Source organism: Neodiprion fabricii, chromosome 4 (genome assembly GCF_021155785.1).
Source record: "Neodiprion fabricii isolate iyNeoFabr1 chromosome 4, iyNeoFabr1.1, whole genome shotgun sequence".
Taxonomy (NCBI): Eukaryota; Metazoa; Arthropoda; class Insecta; order Hymenoptera; family Diprionidae; genus Neodiprion; species Neodiprion fabricii.
In genome coordinates, this window is record NC_060242.1 from 40,649,025 (window position 1) to 40,676,501 (window position 27,477).

Consider the following 27,477-nt stretch of genomic DNA (forward strand, 5'->3'; position numbering starts at 1 on the left):
AAGGTTTTCTTCAGATATATTCATTGGCATTCGCAATCTATAAATGTATTCATACAGTTTCTCTTTCTTCGACTTAAACACTAATCAATTAATCCTATTGCGCAGGGGGCTGAGGTTCGCTGGGTAGATTTGGATTCGGATAAGGTGGCAAAAATGAATAATTTGGATATGGTGGTGGCGGTGGATGTGGAAACGGAGGATAATAGTTCGTTGGGTGCGTAGGAGGAGGTGGATAGGCCCTATGCATATACGGATCGGCTGCTGACGGTGGACCGTGGAAAGCTGAGTAGACTCGGGCGTATTCAGCATCGTACGTCGGCCCAGCAAACGCTGGAGGATATCCAGGAGCTGTTGAATCATACGTACGACATTATTTCAACGTGCCTAACGTGTCTACCCTAACGATGTCAGACTTACCACCAGCTGTGTACGCTGAGGACGATCCAGGGGCGGCTGGATAATGCTGCGAGTAAGCATCGTAAGGTCCTGGCGGGTACGGTGCTGGATACCTGGCATTTGTCGGATGACTGAATGCGGTCGGTGCGTGGGTCTCTTCTCTGGTTTTCGCCTCGGGAACATGCGACTTGACCTTGCTATTTATTTTATTAGCATCGTCCACTGATCTGGGATTTGTACTGACTGGCGGCTGTTGGTAGGGAGTTAACGCAGGTGCAGAAATACTCGCAGTTTCTTTGGGCTTCTCGGGTTCGATTCGTGTCTCTTTCGCCGGTTCAGGTGGCGGTCGGAGATTTCCGGTCTGCGGCGATACGCTCGGAAGATATGCTCTGTACGGTGACGCCAGCGAGCGTGATCGCGGATCGGAATAATCGTAGTATCCGGAGTACTGGGAGTAAGGATAAACTTGGGGCGTTGCTTCCGGTACTTTTGGCGGGGTCGGATCGGGTCTGGGCGTCGTTGGTGCCGACGTAATAGAATCAGCAGTATTGTGTGGTCTGTCTAAAACCGGCTGAACGGGCTCAGGTTCTTCTAGTATAATTTCGTCCGTATTCGCGTCATCCAGCGGCGCCTTATGACTCGGGAAGTTGTGTCTATAATTTTTCAACGATGGTTTTTGCGGCTCCGTCACGGGTGCGGTCGCTCGACAGAGTTGTTCGCCAGATGGGGAACATTCTTCTTGAACCTCATTACTGACGCGCGTGTCTTTGTTGTTAATATCCGTGGAGAAGGACTCGTTTCTGCTCTCCTTTTCTTCGGACGGTTTCTGGGGTGTCGGTTCGGAATCGGTGTTCGAGGAGCGATTCGAGTCAGTTCGAGTATATTCTGAGTTTGAACCGGCCTCTGCGACAACATCCTCCAGTCTCACTTCTTCCACCCTTTGCTCTGTTCTCATCTGACTGTCGGAGGAGTTGGAATTATCACCGAGAGACGAGGAGTCTATCGGTTCTTGCTTGACTCTAGGAAGCCGCGAGAGAGAGACCTGGTTCGTGAGGCTTACTTGACTCGAATATGGCTTGGCTGTTGCTGTTGCAATGGGCCTTGGCCTTCTAGCCATCTCTTTATCGGCGAATGGCTTAAAGCCTGTACCGCTTGGCGATTTTCCAAGCGGTGGTCGACCAGGTGATGTCGATGACTTTGGAATGATCGATATTGCGGAATTGTTTCTCAATGGAAACCCAACCTCTGCATTATGCTTCCTTTGCGACAACGAGGAAACACCTATTGGTGATATTCAAGGAACATTAGTACAAACGATCAGGGTTCGATTAAAGTAGAAGAAAATATTGGAGCCCAGCCTGAGTACACAGACAAGCCAACTTTATAAACTAAAAAAACTGCAATAAAAACTACGTTCTCTCTGAAATGCGACTACATATACATTTTTTTAATTCTGAAAAAAATTCATAGCTTGGAAACCAAATCCCGGCCCATGATAAAGTTTACACAAGTTTTTGAATAGTAAGAAAGGAACATCCTCTGAAATTTTTGTCGCAAAAAATTATCCCGCTCTTGAGAAATCTCAAAAACTAATATTCTTTGAGCTTTTACGGGCTTCCAGCGGCCCCAATAACTTTTTGCATAATTTAGCGTTGCAGTATACTTAAAACTGAAACTTTTTCATATGCACCGTTTTTTTATACAATCAATAGTTTACGAGTAATACTTAATTACACTTCGTACGTTTCCGCTTTCCGCACATATTATACCGAATGCTAACATCTAAGCGTCGTCGAGGAAGAATATAAAAAATATCACAAACACTCTCGACAAGTAACAGAAAGTTGTCACAAATTTTAAACAAATTCGAGGAGGGTCAGGCTTTTGGGCAGGTCGATCTGTCGTGGAAAGCCCCACATATAATGTTACCTTTTTTGGGTTCTTCCTCCCGTTTTTGCTGATTTAGTTTCAGCGCTGTCCTAATGGCAATGATTTTTCCCGACTCTAGCTGCATGTAAATGCCTTTGGGACTTTTGAGGACCATAACTCGCTGGCCAGCCTTCAGCACAATGCTACCTTTGTCGGGTGAATTTGTCGGAATAACAACATCCAAAGGTAAAGTCATTTCCTGTGCGCTCATTCCCTGTCTCTGCCAAACCTCCGCTGGAATCCATCTACTTCCACCGACAGTTCGGGTCCCTCCAAGTCCCTCAGTACCGCGTTGTTGCATCGGCCTCACAGAGGCCACAGGTTTTGGAGTTCCGCCTGCATCTCCTCCTCGTATGGCACGGATCTGAAGCCCTCCCGCTGAGAACAAAGTGAAAGTGTTAAACCAAGTCTCTTGGATATTTCTTTTGCTGGAAAATAATGTACGGAAGTCACCTCTACTCGCCGTATTTCCTGGAATGTAGTTGTAGCTTGGCCTGGAACAATTTGCGGCCATCTTTTCAAGCTCGTAGCCGCGTCGCGCTAGCCGTTTTTCGGCCTGGCTCAACTTCTTGTCCTTTCGATCGACAAGGAGACTCTCGTGTCTGAATGGCTGCTTGGTGAGCAGGGATGAGTGCTTTTCTAGAAGACTATGCATAACGGGATCGGCATATCCATCCTTAGCCTGAGAAAAGTCCTGTACTTGACTGTCCTCCTCCCAGTCCCACGACAATGTTGCTGCCTCCTTGAGAGACAGATGGGCGTCGGGATTACACTGATCGACGACGCGGTCTGCCATTCCTTGTTTGCTGATTTGCCTGTCATAAATTTTTCGCTCGAGACAATTGTCAGTGACTAATCTGTATACAAAACAGGGTTTCTGTTGACCATATCTATAAACCCGGCACACGGCCTGCGTATCATGGCAAGGGTTCCACGAGGCATCAAAGACGATCGCTCGATTCGCTCCAACCAAGTTTATCCCAAGGGAACCGGCCCGTGTCGAAACCAAAAACAAGTGTATCTTTGGATTGGCATTGAACTCGTTGATAAGCTTTTCTCTTTCCAGTGCACTGGTGCTTCCATCCAAGCGGTAATAGTTGACATTCTTCATCCAGTCTTCCGTTCTCCCATCTGGATGCTTCAAGCTGTTCCGTGCCAAAAAGTCTTCTACTAAATTCAAAGTGAAAAGTGACTGAGAGAATGCCAAAATTCTATCCCCAAGACGCACTGCCTCTTCTAGGATGCAAAAAAAGATGGACATCTTTGCAGATGCGTCAATGAGCCCTGGGACGTAACCTTTCATGAGATCTGTCGCCTGAAACAAAAACACATTATAGATAAGCATATAAGCCTTACATGTTTATCATAATTTTTTTGCTTTCAAAGTGGTTATTTTCTGTCTAAACATGCCACTTACCCAATCGTATGGAATACCAGGATCTTCTTTTGCCATGGGTGAACTCTTTGGGTCTTTGTCCTCATCCTTGTTTAGGATTTCGTCATCGGATTTTTCCTCCCTTTCCTTGTCCAACAAATCATCCCGCTCGCGTTCTTCATCCTTATTCGAGTCGATCTGCCTTATACTGTTTGTGTTCGGTGTCACAAGCCCATGAACAATATTACGATCGTTGTTTTGTGGCTGAGGAGATGGAGTAATGGGATCGACTCGATTTGGATCTGTACTAGCAGGGTAGCCTTGAGAAGCAGGGGGAACATTTCGTGCTGAGTTCTGACTCTGGGCAGTAATGTTGTTTCCATCTTTGTTCCCTTCTTCAAAATTGCCCTTAGTTTGCACTGGACCAGAGTTTCTAATCGGCCCACGACTTGCCATTTTTCCATCATTATTCCCGACTCCCTCCATCCCTGGGGTTTGGTTATATTCATATCTTTGGCCCTGAAAGCCTTGCGATGGATAATAATTGTTCTGGTATCTATTTGTTACAGTCCCAGTATAGTAAGGGTCTCCGCTAGCATCTTGCCTAAAATTTTGAGTGTAATTATTCTGCTGCCAGTAAGGATCCTCAGACTTGAATTGGCTAATTTGATTAGCATGGGTTCCAGTCGCTGAAGAATAGTTGGGCACGTTCTGTGTCTGCGCAGTTTCATGATTGGGTGGATAAGCTGTGGTCTGATTCCCAGCAGAATTCCTGTTTTGCTGGTCAGCATTATAATCATGCGATTGAGTCTGATTCTGTGGACGTACGAAATTTTGAGACTGATTATCTGTTCGTGAAAATATCTGGCCCGTCTGATTTGACGCATTTTGGCTCTGTTGGTTGGCTGTATAGTTTTGTCCTTGGCTTTGCGTCGGCGTTGGAAAATTTTGATTTCCCGAGGTGTCACTTCGTGGATAAATTTGTTGGTTGACTTGATTTGATGAAGGGGTGTAGCCCTGAACAGGATTCGTCGTTGGGTATGTCGGGTACTCGGACATATTTGACAAACCAGAAGACTGATTAGACGACTGGGTCTGATAGCTTTGTGGATAATTTGATCCCAAGTTAGGAGTGGCCGTGTAATTTCGAGTCTGATCCTGGTACGGGTAACACTGTGTCGGGTAAAGAGATGATGCATTATAAGTGTTCCCTGAAGTGGCATCTGTGCGATACTCGATATTGTGAGAGCTTGGTGGGTTGTAGTTTTGCGTTTGACTTCCAGCAAGTTGATCATTCCCAGAAAGATAGTTTTGGGCCTGGTTTTGGTACCCCTGAGGATTATTATATCCAGAGCCTTGAGGAAAGGTCTGAAAAGACGGGTTGGTGTAACGTTGTTGTCCCTGATTTGAATAAAATTCTCCATATTCTCCTTGCTGTGCATTATTTGTACCCCGACAATAATTGCTCTGATCATTCTGTTGTCGATAGTTTTGTCCCTGTCGGCAATCATAATCTGAATTCCTAGCGTATCCCTGAGGGTATGTATTAGGAACAGCAGGGTTGGAGTAAGCTGTGTTTTGCGGCTGCTGCATCGGGTAGTTCTGATAATTCCCTGTCTGATTCGGATTTTGGTGTCGATTTTCACCCTCTGCTATGTCATTACTGGATGAAGATGAAGAGTTTGGCTGGACACTTGCAGCAGGTTTGTTTTTAATAGTTGCGTTCGCTTTTTTACCCTTTTTAGATTCTCCTTTAGCCTGGCGTGCCTTAGTGCGTTTGGTACCTGGAGCAGGCTTCTCCCCCATGGTTTCTTCGAGGTCCAAATCATCTTCTTCATTGGCCTGACGTTTCTTAAGAAAGTGGTACAACACGTCAGGGTGATTCCATATTTTACAGCACACAGCAAACGCCTTGAGGGGATTGGGAACTGCTCTCGTCTTCACAACTTGTGTCATAAAGGTATCGTAAAGCTTTCGCTGGTGGGGTGTCATTCTAACAAGAAGGATGTATTCTTCCTTTCGCGGGAGTGATATCTGCAACACTGAGTGAGATCTACGCTGGACAAATCCCTCCAATAAAGCATGTAAGACATGTGCCCTATAACGCATAAGCCGTATATCTTGTGGGGTAGAATCAATGCATTGGCCATTCTGGATAGGACGCTCAAACATATTGCAGAACTCACTTTTTGTGCCAAGGTAGTTTGGTCTTACAAAATCCACCATACACCAATACTCAAGTAAATTATTTTGCAAGGGATACCCGGTGAGCACGATCCTACGTTTGGTTCGCATCTGCTTTAGAGCAAGGCTGATACTGGCGTGAGAATTTTTTATACGGTGGCCCTCGTCGCATATGACGAGATCGGGCCCAGGACTGACTAAAGCTGAGTGCATATCGTCAAGAAGTCCTTTGTTCTTGTCATCTTCCTCAACATCCACCATGTCCTTGAATGCCTGTCCGCGTTTTCGCTTGGCTTTGTTAGGCTTCTTGAGGGACAGCTGCCGGTACAATTCGTATCCAATTAGAAGGACACCTCCTTTCTTTTGCCAGTCTTGAATAACACGCGCTCTAGCGGCCATGCTTTTATGAGAGTCATTCAAAATGTGAAGCTGAAAATGGCGTGGACGCAGCTCCTGACCAATAGGTGAATCCACACTGTATGGCGTTTTAACTGTTTCCACTTCCTTCTTTTCCGTCGCCCCTGCAGCAGGCACTTCCTTAGCCGCACCAAGTGTCCCACCATTTTCCTCCTTCTTCACTCCATCAGTGCCCTCCGTTGTTCCACTGCCATCAGTCTTAATCACTGACTCTGTGGTTGGGGCAAATTCCTGCTTTATTTCCCGATCTACTCCCATCATGTTACAGGAGTAGCTGCCTGGGTACATCGGCCCTGGAGAAGCTGCAGGCTTCGACAAGCCGGAATAATCCAGCTCAGATTTGGCCGGATCACGATCAAAGGTAGGTACCGCAGTAGGATGGTTTCCGTACATCATATTCATGGGCATTTCGTTGCGGTAATGAAAGTTTTGGTCACCAGTAGGGTCCTTGTGGATGTTCTCTTGGACTCTACATTGTAGCGAGCTTAATGGATCGTAGCCTTGATGAGGAGTTGTACTATCGATAATAGGCTGGTTGCAGGTACTGTCTTGGGGCATTCTTGGTGCAAATTCAGGATTTGACTGCATCGGAAGTCGCGACGCGTCGCTGTGCGCTCCATTTTCCTCTTTTATTTCCTGCTTGACGTCTGGTTGTGACTCGGATTTAGGGATGGTCTGATTATGTGGTGGAACATTTGCTTCGTATGGAAGCCACATGTTGAATTCGGCTAGCCAATTCTGCAAGGTATTAATTGGCATGATGCACAGAACAGTTTTGGCTGTCGTGCATCTGAAGAATACGTCGCAAAAACTTGCGACCTGCAACGTTTTTCCCAGACCCATACTGTGCGCAAGGATGCAACCGAACCCGGAACTAGTCTTGTACCTCTCAATGCTCTCGACAATGTTGTCATAGAGAAAACGAATCCCACCTATCTGGTGGGGTTTTATAATACGTGCTACTTGCGGGGCCAGAAAAACATCCGGCTCTGTTTCTGGGTGACCGACGTTGACCAGGACTCGACCGTGCTCGTCAGGGACGTTGTAGCGGTCATTGGTATGCATACCCGAATTGGATGGGTCATCTTCATTATCTGTTTCCTCTCCACCACTTGGATCACTCAACACAATGCAGTCGTCATCCGAACTCTCGCTCGAGCTTGATATCGTCACAACATCTTTACCCTTTGCCGGTTTTTGCACCCTGGGCATCCCAGACACCTTCCTCAATGTGTGCATCTGCTTCTCGCGCAGCGCTTCGTCAGCCTCTATGTCAGAGACTTCAGACTCCGAGTAGTACTCTGATCTGCAATGATAAGAGCAATGATTTAACCTATTTTATGCTACAGAAGTCAGAGTTTCACTTTCAAATGCGATCCAAGAAATGACAAAGATGTGAAGCGGAAGTCTATTCCACATTACACTACTAACAAGCTATGATAAATAACTTAAAATGAAAGATCGATGAAAAGAAATGAACACGAATATCACACCTATTATCGACTGGTTCCTTCTTAGGGACAACTGGTGAGATGCTCACAGATGGTGTCATCATCCGAATTCTTTGTTGAAGAAGATTGGTATTTCCAGAACGATTCGGAACTCTAGATATAGATGTCTGAACTCCAGGCAGAGTGCTTCTTCCTTTCTGCCAGCGAGCTGCTTCCAGTGCTTTTCTTTGCTGTTGCTGAGCAGCTTGAGCCGCAGAGCTGCTATGAGTACCTTGTCCTGTTCCAGGTCCTGACGCTGACCCAGACCCAGACCCCGACCCAGAACCAGAATTTAATTTCAGTAGAACGGTGTTAGGCAATCGTACTTGGGATGATGACGATGGCGATATCGTGGTTCCACTTTGGCTCTGTTTCCCTTGAAGAAGACTAATCACACGAGTTTGAGTTTTACTGTTTTGTCTGTTGATAGCAATCTGTCTCTGCACTTCACGAATGATTCTCTGTTGTTCTTGTACTCGTCGAAGACGCTCCATTTCTTGTCGCTGTGCAGCTAGAGTAGCTTCGTCCAATTGATTCTCATCCATTACTTCTCGAATGTTTCGTCTCATATTTGATATTTTCTTCTCAACTTTTGTCTCGCACTCTGGGCCTGAACTGTCACTCTGGTCACCCTTCTTTTGCTTCTTCTTACTCGAGTCAGGGTTCTCTGGATCGCACAGTCTTTTGTTCCCCTCCCCTTCGGCATCTTCGTCATCAACATTGTCATCCATCTTTTCAATTTCATCTTCATCACATTCTGCTTCGTCCATCTCCTTGGACACAGATTTTCCAAGCAGATCTGCCTCTGTCACTTCTTGTCCCTCGATGGGTGCGCCTGTGGAATATAAGTACTTGATTATGATCGGAAGGAATCAAATTTCTAAATTTTAAGCTACATACACATTGCGGGAAACCATGTGGGTATTTACATAAGAGTGAGTAATTGAACTTTTAGTTTTTTCAAATTACAGCAATAGTTTTGACCCTCAGACTTGCTCAGAACCTTACAGAACTGATACAATTATGGTTTACAGGCATCGTGCTTATAGTGATGATATAATAGAAATTGTTTTAATAAATTTGTTACTTCTAAACGAACTCTCAAAACTTCAATAACAATGTATGGTCAAGCCAGTCTTCTATTTCAAGAAATGTCAGATTATAAATAAGAGGATAATCCGTTTCTGTCCAAAATTGATTAGCATTAGTCAAGTATTTGTTTTCAAGAATCCAAAAAAGGTTACAAGAGCCAAGATAATATTGTGATTTTGTACCTGTAAAAAGAGCTGCCATAAGTAAGAAAAATAAAAACAAATCTCAATTAGAATCTAAAGAGGTAAATATTTTACGTGCAGACGAACCTTCCAACGGCAAGCTATCCAAAATGTTGACCCCTTCAATATCTTCTTCATCTTCCAACAAAGTTTGCTGCTTTTCATGGTCAAGTCTGACGCCAATCTGACTGTCAATAGTTTCGTCAAGATCCATGTCATCGCCAGATCCCTCCGAGTGAATCCTCTCAATTTCCTCATCAGGGAAACGGTCTTGTCCCTTCTCTCGTTCCCTGTCAAACGATTCGGCTTCAGAATCCTCTGAGCTTTCATCATTGCCGGTTACATTGGCGGGAGAATTGGAGCCAGGTGGTAGACCCGACGGGTCCGACTGCTCAGCTGACTCCTTGGAGCTCCGTTCTGGATTAACACGCTCTATGGTGACATCCCCAATCCTCGTCAGAAAGCTGTCCATGTCAGAGTTTGACATGTTGGTAGCGGGATCCTCATCCATGACTCGTGTTTAAAAATCACTTTCGCCCCTTTAAATCATTTTGCAGATGGAAAGGGTAAAGGGGTAGGCTGAAATTTGGGGAAAAAGACAGAGGGACGGTGTCGCGCTGTCCGAGATGAGGAAATATCAGGCTTGAGGCGTTCAGCTGTCAGATGAGGAAAGAAGAGGACCGGACGTGTGAGGACGGTGAAAAAGTACCGACTTGGGTCCGTTAACCGCGATTATCCACTGCGGGATGACCGAATATTGTCTATTGGTGGGCGAACTGCGGGCGTGAAATACCGCCGACGACTTCAGAACATCATAGACAGAGCAAAAATGTTAATTGGTAGCACTAATTAAAAGTGAAAAAAAAAAAATAATAATGACACACCGATGGACGCCATAGCGTCGTTGTCGCGGCGTTCGCGGGTGCTGCTGCTACTGCTGGTGCTGCTGGCCTCGCAGCAGCCGAAAATCACAACGTAACTATTACCCCGGTCTCTGGTGCCTTCCCTACGTGTAATGTGCGGTTCATTTATATGACGTAAAATCGAGACGCGCTAGAATTCTAGGGACAAAAGATTTTCCCTTATTTATTTATCTGCCAGCCGCACGCGTCGCTCTTTCTCTCACTTTCCGCGGCATTTTTCATTCCCGTTTTTTACCAAGTCTAATACCGAGACAGAGATCGGACCACCCGCCATCTTGTCAACACCGCGCGTACTTCCGCCTAGCAGACCGAGGAGGGAAGGGAAAACAGAGATCTTTACCAATCGATAGATAGATGCACCCACGGATATACCCTATTCTTCATTCCCAGAGATCGATTAAACGATCCTTGTATCGTTTATTCAATTCACTTTAAAATTATTCAGATTATCTCTACCCATTACGCACGTTTATTGACCCTTGCACGTGTGGGTGACGCATTATTTCACTAATATACAAGGCACTCGCGCGCGCACGCACGCGAAGCAGTATGGGGGCACAATGTACAGAGTTACGGTTATTCATTATGGTTTTGCTTCATTTATTGAAATTCACGCATACATACATTCCAAATTACTTACACTCGTGCATACACTCAATTTGTACCCGCGCAAATTGAAATTTTAAATGTGCAGGTATCGCAACACCAAAATGTCAGCCTCTTTACAGTTATCAATACTATTGCAAGATACTTATGTTTGATTATACTGGCAGAACATTTATAGATCAACAAAAGATCTACGCAAATGTGACCAGTCTCCTGATATACAGCTTGTGTACCAAGAGATGATAACCAGAATGTGGCATGACTCAAGTAAAAGAGGTATCCATGGCCCTTGCATCGTATTTCGAATACCATCGTCAGTTCTGAATCTATAATTTAGTCCATCATGCTTTAGAGCGAAATATAATTTAGTGTTTTAATCTTTGTCTTCCGTTTTTTCTTATGCTACAATTGCAGTTTAGTTGGCAGTCTCACAGGCATCAATCCAATCATTATAGACATCAAGAGGCTCTGATAATAGGTTTATGGTTGTTTGAAAGTCCTCCATACATACACGACACGTTATTCTGGCCGTGTTCCTTGATTTGTCCCTGAAAAAAATTGGCCATTTAATATGATAATCGGTTTTAAAGTGACAAATATATCTAACAACAACGCAATTATCCGTATCTTGTGTTTACTCACATCTTAACCTCGCAGGATTTTTCGTGGTTGCAAAACGGACAATTGAACTGGGTGTCAAGCGGTTCGATCGCCTTTCGTTTACTCGGCGGTTTCCTTTTGCTCTTTCTACGTCCCATTGCGTCTCAATAACCAAAGTCTTTCTTCCAAATACAAATACTTAATGATAAACTCTGTTTACACTTCTCCCCGTTCTTTCAGTTGTCACCGGCTGCCCGCTGACTTATCTGAACGTCGAAGTAGACGCTTCAGTTGACAGTTCTGCCACTACACCGGGTACTAATTTCTCAGCAAAGTACTTCGTACGTTCCTAAAGTATAGCCAGGTACAAAGTGAACTTCGAACAATGACGTCGTATGATACGAATCCAACTCGTATATCCGAACACGCACAACGATTGTGACCGGTCAGTAGCTTTGCTACTGTTTGTTGCACTCAGCTGTATTCAACAATCGCCAACCATAGGCAATCATGAACCTATGCCAATTCCGAATATGATCAATGTAATGCAACTAGCACTTCAAAGAAGGAATAATTATGTCTCTCCGTCCTAATTCCGTTCTAATTATTAGGAAGAAAAAAAAAGGATTTTTCCCATCTACGAAGTCTAACCTTTCCCATTTATTTTCATCTTACTCGTGCTGTTTCCGGTAGAATCTGACAACTGTACGGTAGTCGGTAACCAGCGTGCCAATTCCCCGGCGAAAACTGGGGATCGAGATCGCTGCGAATGCAGATTTTTCTCCATACTGTGCGAGCCACATGCAAGTCTGGAGCTCGGTACGGGATCAAATATCTCAGGTTCCTCGATCAAATTTCAAGAAATCTTGCTGTTAGTTCGAGGTTATATTCCGAAACTCCTCAGTGGGGCTCGAAGAAGAAGCACAGAAAAGTAAAGCTGCACTTTCAGCTACAGAGTATGGCAGATCCAAAGATAGAAGAAGTCCTCGCGCCCCTTCGATCAAGTGTCAAGGAGCAGGTGAGTGCCATATGGCTTCAGATTTTTACTCCAAAAAAGCTTTCATTAACAACACAATGTTTGGAAACTTTTTGTATTTCGGTTTATTCAAGAATTCGCGAAAAAAAATTAAGAAAACTGCATGTATTTCCCCTCTAACAAAATCCGTCTGTGTATTGCATCAGAGTAAGCATGGCTTTCTTTCTTCTTGTCCAATAATCTTGTCACTCTGGCTTATAATTTTCTTTTTTGTTTCTTAAAGGGGGACCTGGTCCGTAAACTTAAATCTGATGGAGCACCAGACTTTGATGTCAAGAAGGCTGTTGCAGAGCTCAAGGCACGTAAAAAGCTCCTTGAGGACAAGGAACTGTCGCTGATCCCATCGGCGTCGTTTGATCGTGCAAAAATGGAGGATCTTCTGAAGCGAAGGTTCTTTCTTGACCAGTCGTTTGCCATCTACGGTGGGATAACAGGACAGTATGATTTCGGTCCAATGGGATGTGCCTTGAAATCAAATTTCCTTAGCGTCTGGAGAAGCTTCTTTGTTTTAGAGGAACAGATGCTGGAAGTTGATTGTTCCATCCTAACGCCTGAACCGGTTTTAAAAGCTTCTGGACATGTGGACCGATTTGCAGATTTAATGATAAAGGATGTAAAGACCGGAGAATGCTTTAGGCTAGATCATTTCATAAAAGCACATTTGGAGAAAGTTTCATTGGACAAGAAAACTGACGAAAGTTTGCGCGCTGAGTGCCAAGACATCATCATCAAGTTGGATGGTATGAGTAAGCAAGAACTAGCAGCAGTTGTGTCGAGATTCAATATGAAATCACCGATAACTGGCAATGATCTAACGGAACCTATCGAATTCAATTTGATGTTTGCCACGCAGATTGGCCCATCTGGACTGATCAAAGGGTTCTTGAGGCCGGAAACTGCTCAAGGAATTTTCGTGAACTTTAAAAGGCTGTTGGAATTCAATTCAGGCAAGCTTCCCTTCGCCGCTGCACAGATTGGTAATGCTTTCAGAAATGAAATATCACCGAGATCCGGACTCATCCGTGTCAGAGAATTCACAATGGCTGAGATTGAACATTTTTGCGACCCCAACGATAAAAATCATCCGAAATTCGAGTCTGTGAAGCACACTAAGATGCATCTCTACTCTGCATGTAGCCAAATGGATGGGAAAAGTGCAGAATACATGGAAATTGGAGAAGCTGTAAAGACAGGGCTGGTAGACAATGAGACTCTAGGATACTTCATGGCTAGGATCCAGCAGTTTTTACTCAAAGTTGGAATAGATCCTGCTAAGTTACGCTTTCGGCAGCACATGGGCAACGAAATGGCGCATTATGCTTGCGATTGCTGGGACGCTGAATGCTTGACGTCCTACGGCTGGATAGAGTGTGTTGGATGCGCAGACAGGTCCGCGTACGATCTTACTCAGCACACTAAGGCGACAGGGGTCAGATTGATCGCTGAAAAGAAGCTGGCTGAGCCAAAAGTCGTTGACGTTGTCGAAGCATTCCCGAACAAGGGTGTCCTAGGTAAAGCATTTAAAAAGGAAGCCAAAGCAGTTTTGGACGCACTGGCTGCGTTGAATAAAAACGAAATCGCGGTGCTTGAAGGAAAAATAAGTAAAAACGAGGACTACGATCTCGTTTTGCATGATGGGGCATCAATCAAAATTACAAAGGACATGGTCTCGATAAAACGTTACCAAAAAACTTTACACGTTGAGGAAATCACACCGTCTGTCGTTGAACCCTCATTTGGTGTTGGTAGAGTCATGTATTCTCTCTTTGAACACAATTTCCGGATGAGAGAAGGTGATGAGCAAAGGACATACTTGAGTTTGCCTCCAGCAGTGTCACCCCTGAAATGTTCTGTCTTGCCACTCAGTGGTAATACAGAATTTACACCATTTATTAAGAAACTATGTAAGTTCCACCCATAATTAATGGGTGTAAGCCAACAATTTTTCACCTTGTTCAGATATCTTTTATGTGCTATCTAAAATTGACCTTATTTTGTCATTTTAGCCCAAGATTTGACTGCATTCGACATATCCCATAGAGTAGACGACTCTTCAGGCAGTATCGGTAGAAGATATGCTCGTACAGATGAAATTGCCATACCTTTTGGCATTACAATAGACTTTGATTCTCTGAAGACTCCGCATACAGCAACCCTTAGAGAACGGGATAGCATGGATCAAGTCAGAATAAATGTAAGTTTCTTATATTGATCAGCCGGCTGTAATGTGCTATACTTTTCTTACCAAACCAAAATTGAGCTTTTGAAAACATCTTTTTTTTTCCATATCTTTAAAACGTTTTGGGAGTTTAAACATGTGTTCTTCTCTGTTTCAGTTGGACGAGCTCCCAACCGTGGTGAAAGACTTGTCTCTATGTAAAATAACATGGGCTGAAGTAGCACAAAAGTATCCCAAGTTTGAACAACAAGAGAATGCAAAAGCATAGAAATCAGCATAATATTTAAAGTAAATTAGGCAATGCATGTTTTTTTAAAGTCATTATGCAAATGCAAATGAAATTATTAAGCCTTGGAAGCTGAATTAAGGGTTAGAAACAAAATTTTAACCTTGAGAATTGACCTTGAATGCTTGTTGGCATAATGGTATGTTATTTTTAAAATGCCTTGATAGAAATTTCATGAACTCCATAAATTATATTCATCAATAATTGAAGCAAGTGTTGGCTCTCTTTCCATGCGAAATAAATTCTTAAGAATACAGCTGGAGATTGTGAGGTGAGTAAACGTGAAAAGTTGATTTCGTTTCCGTCATTTATTTACCAAAATTGAAGGAAAACCAGTTAAACAGATTACAGCTGAACAGCTAAAACAGTACACAGGGCACTTTAAGACATGTAATGTAATAAATGGTTGTAGAAATAATTTATTTATCCCTCGTAGAATTGAGGCAGCTTATTACCGAGGATGACTCGTCTTTCAACGCCTTCTTTAGTTATAACACCAAGTCTTACGACTCCACCACTGCTACCGTCACGTGACATGGCCAATGACAGTGCTGCAAAAAGAAATAAAGGAATGCAGTGATTTAAAGGAGATGAAACACACCAAACATGGAGCAAATAAGAAATGAGTGACTTACTGTTGCTGACCAATTCTATTGTCTGATCCTTGGTCATGTTGGGCTTATAATGCGCATCTACGTAACCGTAAACGTAGCTTGAACCAGAGCCACCGATTGCAATTGGTTGGCGCACGCACATGCCTCCCAAAGGAATGCTGTAAACTTGACCACCTTTACGACGATCCCAGCCAGCTACCAAAATGCCTGCCATAAGGGAGTCTCGATAGTTGTAGCACAACTCACGAAATACATTTGCACTGGTCTCGACTAAAGGTGGTTCACCAAGTTCCATTCTGAGAATTCAAAACACGAATTTGATTATCACAGTGGAATTTTTAGCTTTAATTTCCTCAAATATTTATTGACAGGTCCCAGAGATGAAGAACATACAGCATGTGAGGTATTAACTAGGATCCCAAAGTGATTTTCCCAAGAGTTACAAGTAGTTCTTTCTGGTCCACAAATAATTTGCAGATGTTTTGTTCAATTTCCCATATTTATAAAGTCATTTGAAAGTTTGATTAAAATTCTTCAGCATATATGAACATATTACAAATAATAAGACCATGTGGCTTCAACTTTTTTGTTTCATTTATAAAAGCTTAAAATTATTTGTGGATCATAACGAGTAAAATATTGATTATCCTTATCAAACAGTGCTACAAAACATTTGAAATGTATTAAACTCCAGTTTACTACTCTGAACCCCACGCTTTGCAGATAAATTAAGAATTATATATCTCCAGTAATTCGAAGATAATGTCAATCTCGTTGATAGACTCACTGGTGGAAAGCCAGGTGGTACGAAACTATATCTGAGATAGCTTGGGTGTCTGCAGCAGAGCCTGAACGACAGCAATAAATGTGATCCGTCACTTTGGTGAGCTTGTCTGTGACTCGATTGGCGATGTAAGCGCTGAAAATCAGTCAGTGAAATGTTATTTTGTGCCTGAAGAGGACAAATAACCAAATTTTTTCAAGGTAAATTTACTTCAAGAATCACAGAAAATAAAAATGAGAAGTTTAGATCTGGGTTACATTGAACAACATACCCTGTAGTGGTTCGTGAATCAGCACCGATTACTACACCGCCTTCGAATTCACAAGCCATGATTGATGTCTGGAAAGAGGAATGAATAAATACCAATTTTTAAATGAGGAAAAACAAGATGTGTCGGTTGCTTGTTTTCGGAGGTGCAAGAAGACTTTTCTTAAGCGTTTACATCCATTCAAAATTGAAAATACTAATCATGGGTGATGGTCAAAGAATTACATGCACCGTCATTCTAACCTAAGTGAACGTCATATAATAATTTCAAACTTTCTTGTACGCTAAACGGCTGATTTTTAACTCGAAGGCGAACTTACGCCGGTACTGTGTTCGGCTGAAAGCCAATCCGGCACCATCGAATCCATGGTTTTTGATTGAAAGGGGGCTTCGACAAATGCCATACTCCCAAAATTTATCCGTAATATTTTAGCGACGTTTAATATGTTCTGTAATTCTACCGACAACTCCGTGGTCACTGTTGCGACGCCACGAAAAAAGTTACCCAGATAGATCTGAGAGTCGCTGTGTTATTACAATGACAATCTCATTCTCGCGTAACGGCGAAAACCAGACGACCAATGTCATGTAGTACTTCTACCTAACCGACCGAGCAAACTCACCCCTTTTCTTTTTATATTAAACAAATGAACGGAAAGAGTTCAAATTTCGACACTGCATCACTCTTTCATAGCGGATTTGAGGAAAGTAACTCATACCTGGAAATCGTAAAAAAAAAGTGTGGTTTTTCTTGAAGTATTGTAACCCACGGTTAGGGATATGGAGGGATAAACTCCATACTTCACCGTTTAAAATTTTCGGCTGTTGATTTTGATTGCAATCACTTGTCAAACGTATTTATTTATAGCGAGAAGAATATTTTACAAGAGATCAAGGTATGGTGAAGTTTCAGAAATAGCTCAAGTCTAACATCTGAGCATTTCTCTTTCTACGAAGTATAAAAACTAATTATTATTTAGATTATAACCTCTTTTGTTAGCCAACTTTACCTGTATTGTGTATTTCTGATGGCAAATTGAATGAATTTGTGTATTTTTAGATGGAGCCCATGACCCTTGGATCTCCTGTTGGAAGTCCAGTCCAAACACCAGGAAGTCCAGGACCAAACTCCACATATCTACCTAATTTCCTATTGGGAGATGCTAATCCTGTAAGAATCTTAACAACTCGAAGTCGTCTTGTAACGACATTTCAATTTTTTTTCTCAAAAAAATAATAATTCTGTAATTCGTCAGTTCTGTAAACTCAAAAATTTTTAAGAAGGCAAACCTGTAACCTTGTTCATTCACTTGCAATTTATTTGTTTTGCTGTAAGCCTAGATCCTGTTTGTATTTTACAAGTGCGAATTCTACCAAGCAGCATCTCACTTATTCGTATTTATTTTGTTCTGCTTCAGACCGCTAGATTAAATATAATGAGTCCCCAAGGTACCCCAAGAAATACACAATTCGGATCTATTACCAGTGGAGGCTTATCATCACCTAGTTCGAACTACTGCACTCCAGACTACCGTACGAATCGCCAAAAAGCCATGTTTGGTAACGTAACGAGCCCCAGTGGTCCACAAATCAGCTCACAGGGGCAATCTGGTGGTCCTCCAACTAGAGGACTTTTTGATACACTTGAAACTTCGCAGTCAATGGTGCCGCAGAGTCCCAGTGTGGGTCAGAATGTTACTAGTAATCAGTCGAGAGTGTTGACGGGATCAAATTTGAACAACACTTTGTTCTTGGATAGTCCTGCAAACCTTTCTCTTAACGAACCGTTGCAAGGACTTCAGCAATGGGTCACAGTCTTTGGTTTTCCTCCAAATGCTATAAACGCCGTATTATCTCATATATCCAGCAGAGTCCGTGTAGTTGAGAAACGTGGCGCTCCTCACGCTCAGGGTAATTGGATCCATCTAAAATGTGCGTCAGAGCAAGATGCACACAGAGCTTTGGCGTGCAATGGCAACATTGTTTCAGGCTCTACAATGATAGGCGTTGTTCCTTGCACAGATGAGGGAGTAGTTTTGGGATCAGAAAAAGATAACCTTTCCAAATTGAGTAGTGGCACCAGGTGCTTTTCTACATCAGATAGAATAAATTTTTCATCTCCTGATTATGCGAGTAGTTTACCACCTACTTCGCCAAGAATACAGAATGCCCGTCCTTTAGCGGTAGGCTATAACCAACATTTGAGCCCCCAAGCAGTTGTAATGCCTCAAAACGTGCCACAGAAGTCGACAGGGTTCTTCTCAAAAATTTATGAATACATTTGGTAGCTCGATGCAATTCCACCATACTGCGTTTATCTCGCAACTCCATTCGGTTTTTACTCTTCAATCTGACGAATTTTAGTATAATTTTGTACGGTTGTTTTTTTGTTCGCATCAAGTGATAAATATTAATTTTTGTAATTGAGGGTGCAGTAAAGTCGACTCGTTGTATTCAATTAACCATCTTATACCATCATTGTCACGCTACATCGATATGGGATCGATTCGTATGTTTGAATGTCCAACAATTAACAGTAAATAACAAATGCCAATGTCACTTTTAGAATATAAGTATGTAATTTGCAAAGATATATTTTCTAACATTCATGACGTACTCTATTGTGTAAAGAATTGGACATGAATTTTTCCGTACTAACTTGATGTCATTTAAAGTTACGGTACACTGCTAATTTTTTTTAACTTTTACCTGTAGGCAAACATCATGTAATTGTGTATAAAATAAAGAAAACAGATTTTTTTATTCTGTATATCATTATCCAAGTCAGTCAAGGAGCGTGTATTAATAACTCTTCAGATTTGTCATAACGTGATGGGCAGTGCAATTCAAAATTTTATTAACATTTTTCTGATCCAAACACACACAGGATCTGGGTGTTTAAGAATGTAGTAAAATACCGTGGTGGGGTTTAAAACTTGTAAATATATTTTGCACGAATAAAAAGTTGAGTTGAATACAAGATAAACATTTATTTTAAGACTTAATTTAATCACATTACCAAGGATATTCCTATAAATAAATTTCTGAATTCTGACATGTCTTATAACATCATTTTACTTAATTAATACTACTTTGGATTTTCGATTGTGGCACTACCCAAATCTGTCATTTTGGGATACTTCACTTTCTTGGTATCCAGCTCATCCTGAGCCCAAAGTATCATTTTTAATAAATTATTTAGTCTAGGGCTGGTAGTCTCGCGGTGTTCCATTTTTAAGATGGCGGCATTCAGCTCGCTTGCAATCTGCAACATATATTAATATTAAGAGGACATTGGGTTTAAAAAAAAAATGAAATAGCATGTAAACAGAAGTTTCATCAAGTCATACTTATCTCAAAAAGTTTTTTCAGTTTATAAACATATTAATTTGATGTAGAAATGCTAAAAGGTTAAAGTACTTTTTGTGTCAGTTTAGTCGCAGCTGAAATGACTTAAAATGTGAATGCGGTGTGTATCTGAGCAATTTGCATTCGGAATATACACAAACAAAAGTTTTCATGGTTTCCTACCGCTATTTAGAAAAACCTAGTTGCGTATCATTATTGCAAATAGTATGTAGTTGAAAATATGCGAGATGGATTCAGAATAGAATACAGTCTTCAGTAAGTTCTTAAATTTAGTTCAATTGTAAATACTGTGGGTAAAACTCTTGACTTAGGATATTCTTATTATTACAGATCTTCAATCAAGTTACATGGCTTACGACAATTTACCTTCTGTCTGTGCGTTGGGTGCAGAAGATCACTGAAGGGACTTTTGTGTGGTTCATCGAATGCTAGCAAAGCCAAGGTACGTTCCAGCTCACTTAATATATTGTCATCAGATTCCCCAGCTTCGCTCAACTGTTCTTGAGCAAACTGGAGAGCCTCTTCGATTCGGCCAGTACGTATCAATTCTATAAGGTGAAGTTGCTGCAGGTGGAAATAAAGATATCTGTCATTATCCAGAAGCTCTGGATGTAGCTGATTGACCAGATCAGTGGCTTCTTGAATTCGGCCATTTTGGATAGCATCTCTAATACGAATTCTATCATCCAAAGAATTTAGTTCAACCGTCGGCCCGACTCCAGATTCTTGTTGAAACTTTTCCGCTGCTTCTTTGAAGCCTTCTAAACATGGAAATAAAGTGTGGATTGAGAGTTTGTGTGAATCCCGTACTTGCTTTGGTTCATTTTGTCATATTAAATAAGATCTCAAATCGTGACTTGAGGTTACCTGTGACAAGGTAATTCATTATTAGGTTATTCATGGAAACACGTTGTATGTGGGACCCATCCTCGAGTTTGGCAACCCACTCGTCTTTTGACATGTCGTCCTGGTTGTCTGGGAAACTCATTTTTTCCCTACGAAGGGAAACGCGGAAATAAATATTTTAGGGGTCAATGAATTGTGAAATTTGACAACAATTGAACTGCAAGAATGTACGCGCCACCTGTGACTCGGTATTTTGGTTGTAAAAACATCTTCAACCTACCCGCCAATCGTCGTAACAGAATAAATTAATCGATCCAACTGGTATAACAGAAAATATCGTCGAAATTTAGCTCACTAAAAGGTTTTCGCAACTGTCACCACGCCAGAACGTCATAAACAACGCATTCGGATTTACCAATGATCATAGAAACTATAATCTTTATAGATAGACCAACTACTTTCACCGTTTTTCTGACAATGTGTTCAGTATTCTTCAGTCAACGCAAACACTTTGCAGAGAGAAACCTTCTGCACTTTGCATTTCAGTTTGTGCCTTTGTTGTGCAGAACGGACCCTTGAGATCTTTGCTTAATTGTAAGAGAGGCCATGTCGGGTTTTTCAGTAGCGTTCGCTGACGCGAACACTGATGCTTAATATGGCAGAGTATTGGGCGGTTACCGACCGAGCACATCAGAATCTAGTTTCAATAACCTATTTCGTGTCAGAGGATGCTACTAATTGCGAATGATGAGCGCAGAATATTAGACATATGAAATTTTCCCTCATATCATCGATAATTGTGCAGCCGATCGCGACCACTCGTTCCCGCAAAGCAGTGTATGTAAATCTTAAATTATTTTATCGTCGGAATTCATAACCATAGAGAGTTGAAATAGGCCCGGAATACGGTTTTTATCAATTTTAAACAGTAGCCTAATATATGAACACTGATTATCCCACATCACTGCATATTCTTGATGGCTTCACAACTCATTCTTCCATGATGATATAAATAAATTCAAATTCGTATAGCATGGAAACCTGTACGGATAATGTGTCGGGTAGGAAAATGCATACACTCGTCGCGGTTCCAGAAATGAAATTTTATTTTGCGTTATTACAGGTATTCAACCGATTAATCGCAGCTAACATTGAAGATTATACCAGTAAATATTTTCTGAACGTATATAGGAATACATTGTACTATGATAAATCAATCTTTTATGTAGAACAAAATTTCCATTGGAAATTTCATAGCGAAATATCTGCACTAGAAATTTTCCTAAAAAATGAGTGAAAACTAATTGTAAGGGGTTCACGGATCTTTTCGAATGAATCGATTTTGATAATCGATTTGAACCGATACATAACCGATCAATTCCTGAATCGATTTCATGACAAAAGATCAATCCCGCCAAGATCGAAGTATTTTTGAACTTTTGAAAAATACAAGAAATGATATGCAAAACTCCTCAAAATACATACCACTGGTGAACGAGAAATTAACAAACTCCCTAAAACGATATACCATCAACAATCATTGCAATCTGTAGGATGTAAAGATTATAAAGCACAGGCTTGATCCTTTTTGAAACTGTTTGAAACACTTTTGGTATCAAACAATGTTACCATCCTTTCTACACTTTCGTGCCGGATAGGTGATAAGCGTACTCTTATTATCACGCTCTGAAGTTGCATCAAATCGATCTTCAGCATGAAGAATCGATTCATATGATTAATTGACAGCACAGAATCAGTACAAAATATCAATAATTAGTAGCTAATAAATCGATTGTCAAAATAATCCATTCAGATCGATGCATTTTTGCAAAAAAATGAGGTTACAGTAAAGTATGTTACTAATTGCAGGTTTTCGTAACTGTTTATTATATACTCACAGCTCAAAGCCGTATACAATTTATCGAAAAATATAAAATGCTATTTACAATGTGTTTGCTTATTTACTGACATAGTTATAGCAAAAATATATAAGTGTTATTTGGAGTACAGAATTTTCTCATTTCCGTTTACAAATATGTTCGAGGTTTGCAAATGAAGTGTCTAGTATGGAGTATTACATCGATTACGTTTCTCTTGATTTACGACTCACAATTAATGAACGGGTATAATAATTTTAAATTGGAAAGTAGCTGCCTCCATCGTGATAGTTTATTTGGTCTCTCAGGTCTTTCGCTTTACGAATATGCATTACTAATACAGACTCGATCTGTCGAAAAACTAAAATTCGAGCTTTGACTATCATAGTGTTCGCTATCATACGTCGCTGCTCGTAATTAATGCTGTAAGCAATATCAAATAAATTTACGAATTATGTATGCATCGCGAACGTTTTTTTTTTTTTTTTTTTTGCAAAAGCAACTCCTACAAAAATTCTTTCAATTTTCATTTCAAACGACAATGAATATTTACTCGGAATGGAGTAAAATATATGTTATGTATCTACAAGAGGAATAATCGCTAAAACATTGACTGTTTAGTTGCAATAGATTTATTACATAGTACCATGAACCAACATCTGCGCGGTACGAATGCTATATACTTATGAAGACGATTTTTTTCTTGACCTTGGTGAATTGTTGAGTAATATTATTCTTGGATATGAAGGTCGAGACATCAAAACACTTTTTTATTGTGTTAACGTTTCAGCCCTGATGGGGGCCCTCCTCAGAACAATTTTATTTAAAACATCTGTCACGAACAGAAATAATAAAATAATGTACAACTCCGTTATAACAAAATTAAACATAAGTGGTTTAGATAATAAGCAGGGATGTTTATGCAGATTTAAATGAGAGGAATTACCTAGTGTGGGATGACATTTTCATTTCCCGAAGAACAGGAACCACTAGTAGCATATACTTATCTAGTACTTGTTGCAGTATTAGGGATGATGGCATGCTATTTTAGCATATCACTCCTGTAACATTGTGTTACTTTTATACTTGAGACATACTTCGAGTATACAGTCTAAGTGACAAATTAGTGAGTTTGAGAAGAGTTAATATATAACTTGTAACACATTGCACTTCAAGCTTTGTTAGATTACGTATTCTTACATTTACGGACTGTTTGCAGTAGTATTTGCTGCAATCCCTTTAAGTATCGTTTCGCACCCTAATCCCTTTTTGTAAATATTCCAAAAAGTGTTGACGAATTTCGAAGCTCTCTTTTGTTTGCACTCGTTCAACCTTCTAACGGAACAATTTTGCGCTCTATCTATATCACTGTTGAAGAAGGAATAATTTATTATAAGATTGAGTCTATATTGAAGGGGTGTACAGGAATATTCATACGAAGAATTCACCACAGGTTTGGAATATGTCCAGTTTTACTTACGTGCACAAGATCGCCTGTATGGTGGCTGTTGGAGGACTGAATACCAGTGGAATATTAGTATTATCAATGTGGGTGGTGAAATGATTAAAAACTGAATTGTTGGCTGTACAATCATCATGTAAATCATTCAATTTCTCGTTCAAACATTCAACTGCATTGGTCGCGTAAAATTCTATAAGAAATTAAAAATGCTACAACAATCAATGGTGAATGTTTTACACATACTAACACAACATGCATGTGGTTTGGAAGTATTATGAGAATGAAATTGTCACAATGAATAGTCTTTTCTGTATTCTGTATTCCAAAATTCACTTACCGAAGAGGGAACTTCCATTGTTCTGGCAAACATAGTCCACTGTTGAAAATGAAACGTTCACGTTCAAATCGAGATCCCGGCGTTCCATCAGGTTCAAGCAAGGTTTGATTGTGTTCGCGGTCGAGTTTAGCAAGTCATTTACACTCTGCATAGAACGACAAACCTCTGCGAAATCCTTCTCCGTTTGCCCATCAACGGTAGTGTTTATACTGTTTATTATGGAGTCAATAGAAATTCGAAAGCGTTCCATGCCTTGACGGATAGTATTGTACGCGCTGGGTCCACCATTATTGTTGCACTTTATTTCTATCTGTTGATCGTCAATGTCACTATCTTTTCCATTGAAATGGTGAAACTTCGTCTTAAGAAAACTGACCCAACGCAGCTTTATGCCAGGTGCAGGCTTTGGATCTTCCGCTTGAACGATGTTGGCGTTTTGGATTGCTGTTGAGGAAACAGGTATTGACGAAAATACGCGAATCAAAGATCGTAAGAGCTACTTTGCTGAACAGTTTCACGTAACTCACTGACGGGCAAAAATTTATCAGATTAAATAAAAATGTATGATTCTCAATTTCTAGATGGTGAAGCTAAACGAAAGCCAGAAATTATATTTCATGCAAGGACTATGGATTAGAAATTATATCAACTAGACCTTCATGTTAACGGAGGAACTTACCAGCAATCAAAAAAATCCCAAGAACAATGAGAATCTTCATTTTTCTACAAAGCAGACCGATTTGTCTTTCAGAATGATTATATACGATGCTACAACTCACAGACACGTTGTTTTTATTCTTCGCCGGTCGAACTCTAGTGTGCATGTGGTTTTAAGTTAGAAATTGACTGCATTTTATACTGACTTGGCATCCACAAGCTGATCTACATATCCAAACGTAAACACATGTGTTTATGATACGGATTCTTGCAATTATCGACGAACGAAGAGTCAGACCTTATCTTGTCGATACGTCTATGGACACTTTATTATCACAGTGTTACTACGCTTACCGAGAAAATTTTTGATAGTAAAATAATGACAGTTCGGCTAAAGAGAAAACAAAGGTGATAACAGCCAAGTATGATCAGAAAGTTTAAAGTTCGATGTACTTTGTATGATTGATATCATCTGTGACATATTCGAAGATATTGCTTATTAATTTCCGGCTTTAATAACGAACGAATCAACGTTGAATTGCTCTTGCAGCGTAACAACGTATAGAGCCAGATTTTGAATTATTCAGCTCTCATTCACGGGTCAAAAATGGAAATGCTATTCGCAAATCATTACAGATAAATTTAATTAAAAACTTCCGAAGTAATTGTAACAGTGGGCATCGTTACTCTTGACGAAACTTTAAACATAATACTAACGTTGTTTCAAATAATATGCAGTTTTATTTGTAATGCGTAATTCTCTCTCTTCCATTAATGAAGCAAATTCCTCAGCGATTAAAAATTAATAATTATAGTATTAACTATTCAGTGGTATTACATCGATCATGCAACGTTCGATTCTCAATTCATTTTACATTGGAAAAGTTACCCGGTCTCTGGGGTCTTCCGCTTTACAAATATGCATCACTTCAGACATAAATTCTGCCTGTCAAAAAATTCAAATTCCAATACAGAGTGTTGATTTGTAGTATATCCTGCACGTATTTTATTGAGTAGCGCTTCACAGCCTAATTCTTTCTTGACAATATTCAAGATGGAATTGACGAGGTTCGAAGTCGTCCTTTGCGTGCATCCGTTCAACTCTCCGACGACACAATTTTGTGTAGTTTCGAACTTGCTGCGGATAGAGAGAATAATTCGTTGTCAGTTTGGGTGTTTATCGACGGCATGACAACATCCCTACCAAACAAATCCATCAGGTTCGAAACATGCGGAGTTTCGCTTACGTGCAACTTTCTAGATCTACGACAGAAGTTAGGAAAATCTCATGTCTTCGAATCTCGGCACTGGTGCCGTTGGCCTCAGTGGATTCAGTGGAAGTTGAATCGTCGAGGAAACAGACATCTATAATATCCTCTTTTGCATCGAGACTTTCGACCCCATCTGTTGAAAAAAATTCTATAGAAAATTGAAAATTTTTATACACTAAATATGCGTGTATAAGTTTGGAGGCAGTATGAGAATGTGGTTGAATCAACTAATAATCCTTTATCCATATTGCAGAAGTCATTTACCTAAGAGGTGACTTCCATTGTTCTCGCAAACATATTCGATTATTGGAATTGAAGCGTTTACTAGAAATTCGGCAAACCGGCGTTCGTCTGGAGCAAAACAAGGTTTGATTGCATCTATGTCGTGGATCATCCAGTATTTCAAACTCTGCATGGCGTCGCAAATCACTTGGGCTTCTTGTATTCTGTAAGGCTACCAAGCCTTGAACGGCAGCATCGAACGCAGTGCCCTCACGGAAGAAACCCCCAAATTGGGTGTAAATTCGTACCCCTAACTTTTTTCTTATGGGAAATTAGCATTATCTATGAGTTGGGGGTACGAATTTACACCCAAGTGGGGGGGTTTCTTCCGTGAGGGTGGGTCGGCCATTTTTTTTACACTTTTCCCTTAAGGGTGCATCATCAAATTCTCACGGTTGATTCTCACCTTTTCGAGGATTTCTAAGTAGTCCCATTCTACTGGAAGCTTCTTCGGATCTTTCGCTTGAGCGATGTCCGAGTTCAGAATTCCTGTTGCAGAAGCGAGAATTTACAAGAATGAGTGAGGTGAAAATTGTACGTACACTCTGCTGGGCGAGTTTTATCCGGCTCGTTGACGGGAAAAAAGTCAGTCGAGAAATTTTCATACTTTTATTTCATACCAAATTTCTAGATGTCAAACTCATAGACGAGCGGAAAATACACCTCACAGCACGATTATGGACTAGATACTCGCATTGTGAGGACGTTAGCTACGATGTAGTGACTTACCAAAGACAAAAAAAAAAAAAAACCGAGAGCGATGAGTATCTTCATTTTGCTAAAAAGCGATTAAACTATGATCAACTAATATGTCTTTCAAAACGATTATGTAGTAGAATTTGCAATGCGTCCCAAAGGCGTTGTTTTGCTTCTTCGTCGACCGAATTACAGTAACCGTGTGAGTTTCAGTTAGAAGTCGACTGTCTTTTACACAAGATCATGACCCACAGCCTGATCTTCACCCACCAACTCTAAATATAATACAGTTTGGTAATATGAACATAGTTGATAATAGG

At 40.9% G+C, this 27,477-nt stretch overlaps 7 protein-coding genes across 10 annotated transcripts; 2 read left to right on the forward strand and 5 right to left on the reverse strand.

Annotated features, from left to right (window-relative positions):
* On the reverse strand, positions 1-10,451 carry LOC124179330. Of its 2 annotated transcripts, XM_046563569.1 has the most exons (7): positions 9,153-10,444; positions 7,795-8,626; positions 3,743-7,607; positions 2,779-3,640; positions 2,326-2,703; positions 418-1,677; positions 1-348 (listed from the first exon to the last, which is right to left on the reverse strand). In XM_046563569.1, the coding sequence occupies exons 1-7, from the start codon at positions 9,574-9,576 to the stop codon at positions 95-97; spliced, it is 7,875 nt and encodes a 2,624-aa protein (XP_046419525.1). In that variant the 5' UTR covers positions 9,577-10,444; the 3' UTR covers positions 1-94. The 2 variants fall into 2 exon arrangements, with proteins under 2 accessions (XP_046419525.1, XP_046419527.1); XM_046563571.1 differs by lacking the exon at positions 1-348 and having other exon boundaries at positions 1,521-1,679; positions 2,327-2,703; positions 9,153-10,451.
* Positions 10,452-10,571: 120 nt separating this feature from the next.
* Positions 10,572-11,489, reverse strand: LOC124179347 (transcription elongation factor 1 homolog). The gene is made up of 2 exons (XM_046563598.1): positions 11,237-11,489; positions 10,572-11,142 (listed from the first exon to the last, which is right to left on the reverse strand). The coding sequence occupies exons 1-2, from the start codon at positions 11,350-11,352 to the stop codon at positions 11,010-11,012; spliced, it is 249 nt and encodes an 82-aa protein (XP_046419554.1). The 5' UTR covers positions 11,353-11,489; the 3' UTR covers positions 10,572-11,009.
* A 196-nt stretch (positions 11,490-11,685) lies between these two features.
* On the forward strand, positions 11,686-14,904 carry LOC124179333 (glycine--tRNA ligase). The gene is made up of 4 exons (XM_046563576.1): positions 11,686-12,212; positions 12,454-14,134; positions 14,237-14,424; positions 14,567-14,904. The coding sequence occupies exons 1-4, from the start codon at positions 11,964-11,966 to the stop codon at positions 14,675-14,677; spliced, it is 2,229 nt and encodes a 742-aa protein (XP_046419532.1). The 5' UTR covers positions 11,686-11,963; the 3' UTR covers positions 14,678-14,904.
* Positions 14,905-14,988: 84 nt separating this feature from the next.
* On the reverse strand, positions 14,989-16,855 carry LOC124179343 (proteasome subunit beta type-6). The gene is made up of 5 exons (XM_046563593.1): positions 16,681-16,855; positions 16,365-16,432; positions 16,097-16,228; positions 15,331-15,605; positions 14,989-15,246 (listed from the first exon to the last, which is right to left on the reverse strand). Exons 1-5 carry the CDS (start codon positions 16,762-16,764, stop codon positions 15,119-15,121), a joined length of 687 nt encoding a protein of 228 aa, XP_046419549.1. The 5' UTR covers positions 16,765-16,855; the 3' UTR covers positions 14,989-15,118.
* A 145-nt stretch (positions 16,856-17,000) lies between these two features.
* On the forward strand, positions 17,001-19,346 carry LOC124179337 (nucleoporin Nup35). 2 transcript variants are annotated; one of them, XM_046563581.1, is made up of 3 exons: positions 17,001-17,316; positions 17,421-17,531; positions 17,779-19,346. In XM_046563581.1, exons 2-3 carry the CDS (start codon positions 17,421-17,423, stop codon positions 18,646-18,648), a joined length of 981 nt encoding a protein of 326 aa, XP_046419537.1. In that variant the 5' UTR covers positions 17,001-17,316; the 3' UTR covers positions 18,649-19,346. The 2 variants fall into 2 exon arrangements, with proteins under 2 accessions (XP_046419537.1, XP_046419536.1); XM_046563580.1 differs by having other exon boundaries at positions 17,002-17,256.
* LOC124179342 (glucose-induced degradation protein 8 homolog) lies at positions 19,336-21,174 on the reverse strand. 2 transcript variants are annotated; one of them, XM_046563590.1, is made up of 4 exons: positions 20,856-21,174; positions 20,597-20,724; positions 20,096-20,490; positions 19,336-19,637 (listed from the first exon to the last, which is right to left on the reverse strand). In XM_046563590.1, exons 2-4 carry the CDS (start codon positions 20,715-20,717, stop codon positions 19,449-19,451), a joined length of 705 nt encoding a protein of 234 aa, XP_046419546.1. In that variant the 5' UTR covers positions 20,718-20,724; positions 20,856-21,174; the 3' UTR covers positions 19,336-19,448. The 2 variants fall into 2 exon arrangements, with proteins under 2 accessions (XP_046419546.1, XP_046419547.1); XM_046563591.1 differs by having other exon boundaries at positions 19,336-19,625; positions 20,856-21,170.
* Positions 21,175-23,256: 2,082 nt separating this feature from the next.
* On the reverse strand, positions 23,257-26,950 carry LOC124179338 (27 kDa glycoprotein-like). Its single transcript, XM_046563582.1, has 10 exons — positions 26,868-26,950; positions 26,444-26,530; positions 26,156-26,312; positions 25,798-26,046; positions 24,931-25,064; positions 24,252-24,695; positions 23,933-24,104; positions 23,653-23,820; positions 23,399-23,513; positions 23,257-23,284 (listed from the first exon to the last, which is right to left on the reverse strand). Exons 5-8 carry the CDS (start codon positions 24,968-24,970, stop codon positions 23,655-23,657), a joined length of 822 nt encoding a protein of 273 aa, XP_046419538.1. The 5' UTR covers positions 24,971-25,064; positions 25,798-26,046; positions 26,156-26,312; positions 26,444-26,530; positions 26,868-26,950; the 3' UTR covers positions 23,257-23,284; positions 23,399-23,513; positions 23,653-23,654.
* Positions 26,951-27,477: the final 527 nt, after the last annotated feature.

Excerpts from the sequence above, each read along its gene's own strand:
- LOC124179330 (XM_046563569.1), bottom strand. The coding sequence starts at position 9,576 with ATGGATGAGGATCCCGCTACCAACATGTCAAACTCTGACATGGACAGC. Across the intron at positions 8,627-9,152 it reads GGATAGCTTGCCGTTGGAAG|GCGCACCCATCGAGGGACAA; the intron begins GTTCGTCTGCAC and ends TATATTCCACAG. Across the intron at positions 2,704-2,778 it reads AGGAAATACGGCGAGTAGAG|CGGGAGGGCTTCAGATCCGT; the intron begins GTGACTTCCGTA and ends CTTTGTTCTCAG.
- LOC124179347 (XM_046563598.1), bottom strand. The coding sequence starts at position 11,352 with ATGGGACGTAGAAAGAGCAAAAGGAAACCGCCGAGTAAACGAAAGGCG. Across the intron at positions 11,143-11,236 it reads AAATCCTGCGAGGTTAAGAT|GGACAAATCAAGGAACACGG; the intron begins GTGAGTAAACAC and ends AATTTTTTTCAG.
- LOC124179333 (XM_046563576.1), top strand. The coding sequence starts at position 11,964 with ATGCAGATTTTTCTCCATACTGTGCGAGCCACATGCAAGTCTGGAGCT. Across the intron at positions 12,213-12,453 it reads GATCAAGTGTCAAGGAGCAG|GGGGACCTGGTCCGTAAACT; the intron begins GTGAGTGCCATA and ends TGTTTCTTAAAG. Across the intron at positions 14,425-14,566 it reads TGGATCAAGTCAGAATAAAT|TTGGACGAGCTCCCAACCGT; the intron begins GTAAGTTTCTTA and ends TCTCTGTTTCAG.
- LOC124179343 (XM_046563593.1), bottom strand. The coding sequence starts at position 16,764 with ATGGCATTTGTCGAAGCCCCCTTTCAATCAAAAACCATGGATTCGATG. Across the intron at positions 16,433-16,680 it reads CAGCCGAACACAGTACCGGC|ACATCAATCATGGCTTGTGA; the intron begins GTAAGTTCGCCT and ends TCCTCTTTCCAG. Across the intron at positions 15,606-16,096 it reads TACCACCTGGCTTTCCACCA|AATGGAACTTGGTGAACCAC; the intron begins GTGAGTCTATCA and ends TTGAATTCTCAG.
- LOC124179337 (XM_046563581.1), top strand. The coding sequence starts at position 17,421 with ATGGAGCCCATGACCCTTGGATCTCCTGTTGGAAGTCCAGTCCAAACA. Across the intron at positions 17,532-17,778 it reads TATTGGGAGATGCTAATCCT|ACCGCTAGATTAAATATAAT; the intron begins GTAAGAATCTTA and ends GTTCTGCTTCAG.
- LOC124179342 (XM_046563590.1), bottom strand. The coding sequence starts at position 20,717 with ATGAGTTTCCCAGACAACCAGGACGACATGTCAAAAGACGAGTGGGTT. Across the intron at positions 20,491-20,596 it reads AATGAATTACCTTGTCACAG|AAGGCTTCAAAGAAGCAGCG; the intron begins GTAACCTCAAGT and ends TTCCATGTTTAG. Across the intron at positions 19,638-20,095 it reads ACCCAACGCACAGACAGAAG|TATATGTTGCAGATTGCAAG; the intron begins GTAAATTGTCGT and ends TCTTAATATTAA.
- LOC124179338 (XM_046563582.1), bottom strand. The coding sequence starts at position 24,970 with ATGAAGATTCTCATTGTTCTTGGGATTTTTTTGATTGCTG. Across the intron at positions 24,696-24,930 it reads TGGGATTTTTTTGATTGCTG|CAATCCAAAACGCCAACATC; the intron begins GTAAGTTCCTCC and ends TTTCCTCAACAG. Across the intron at positions 24,105-24,251 it reads CAATGGAAGTTCCCTCTTCG|AATTTTACGCGACCAATGCA; the intron begins GTAAGTGAATTT and ends AATTTCTTATAG.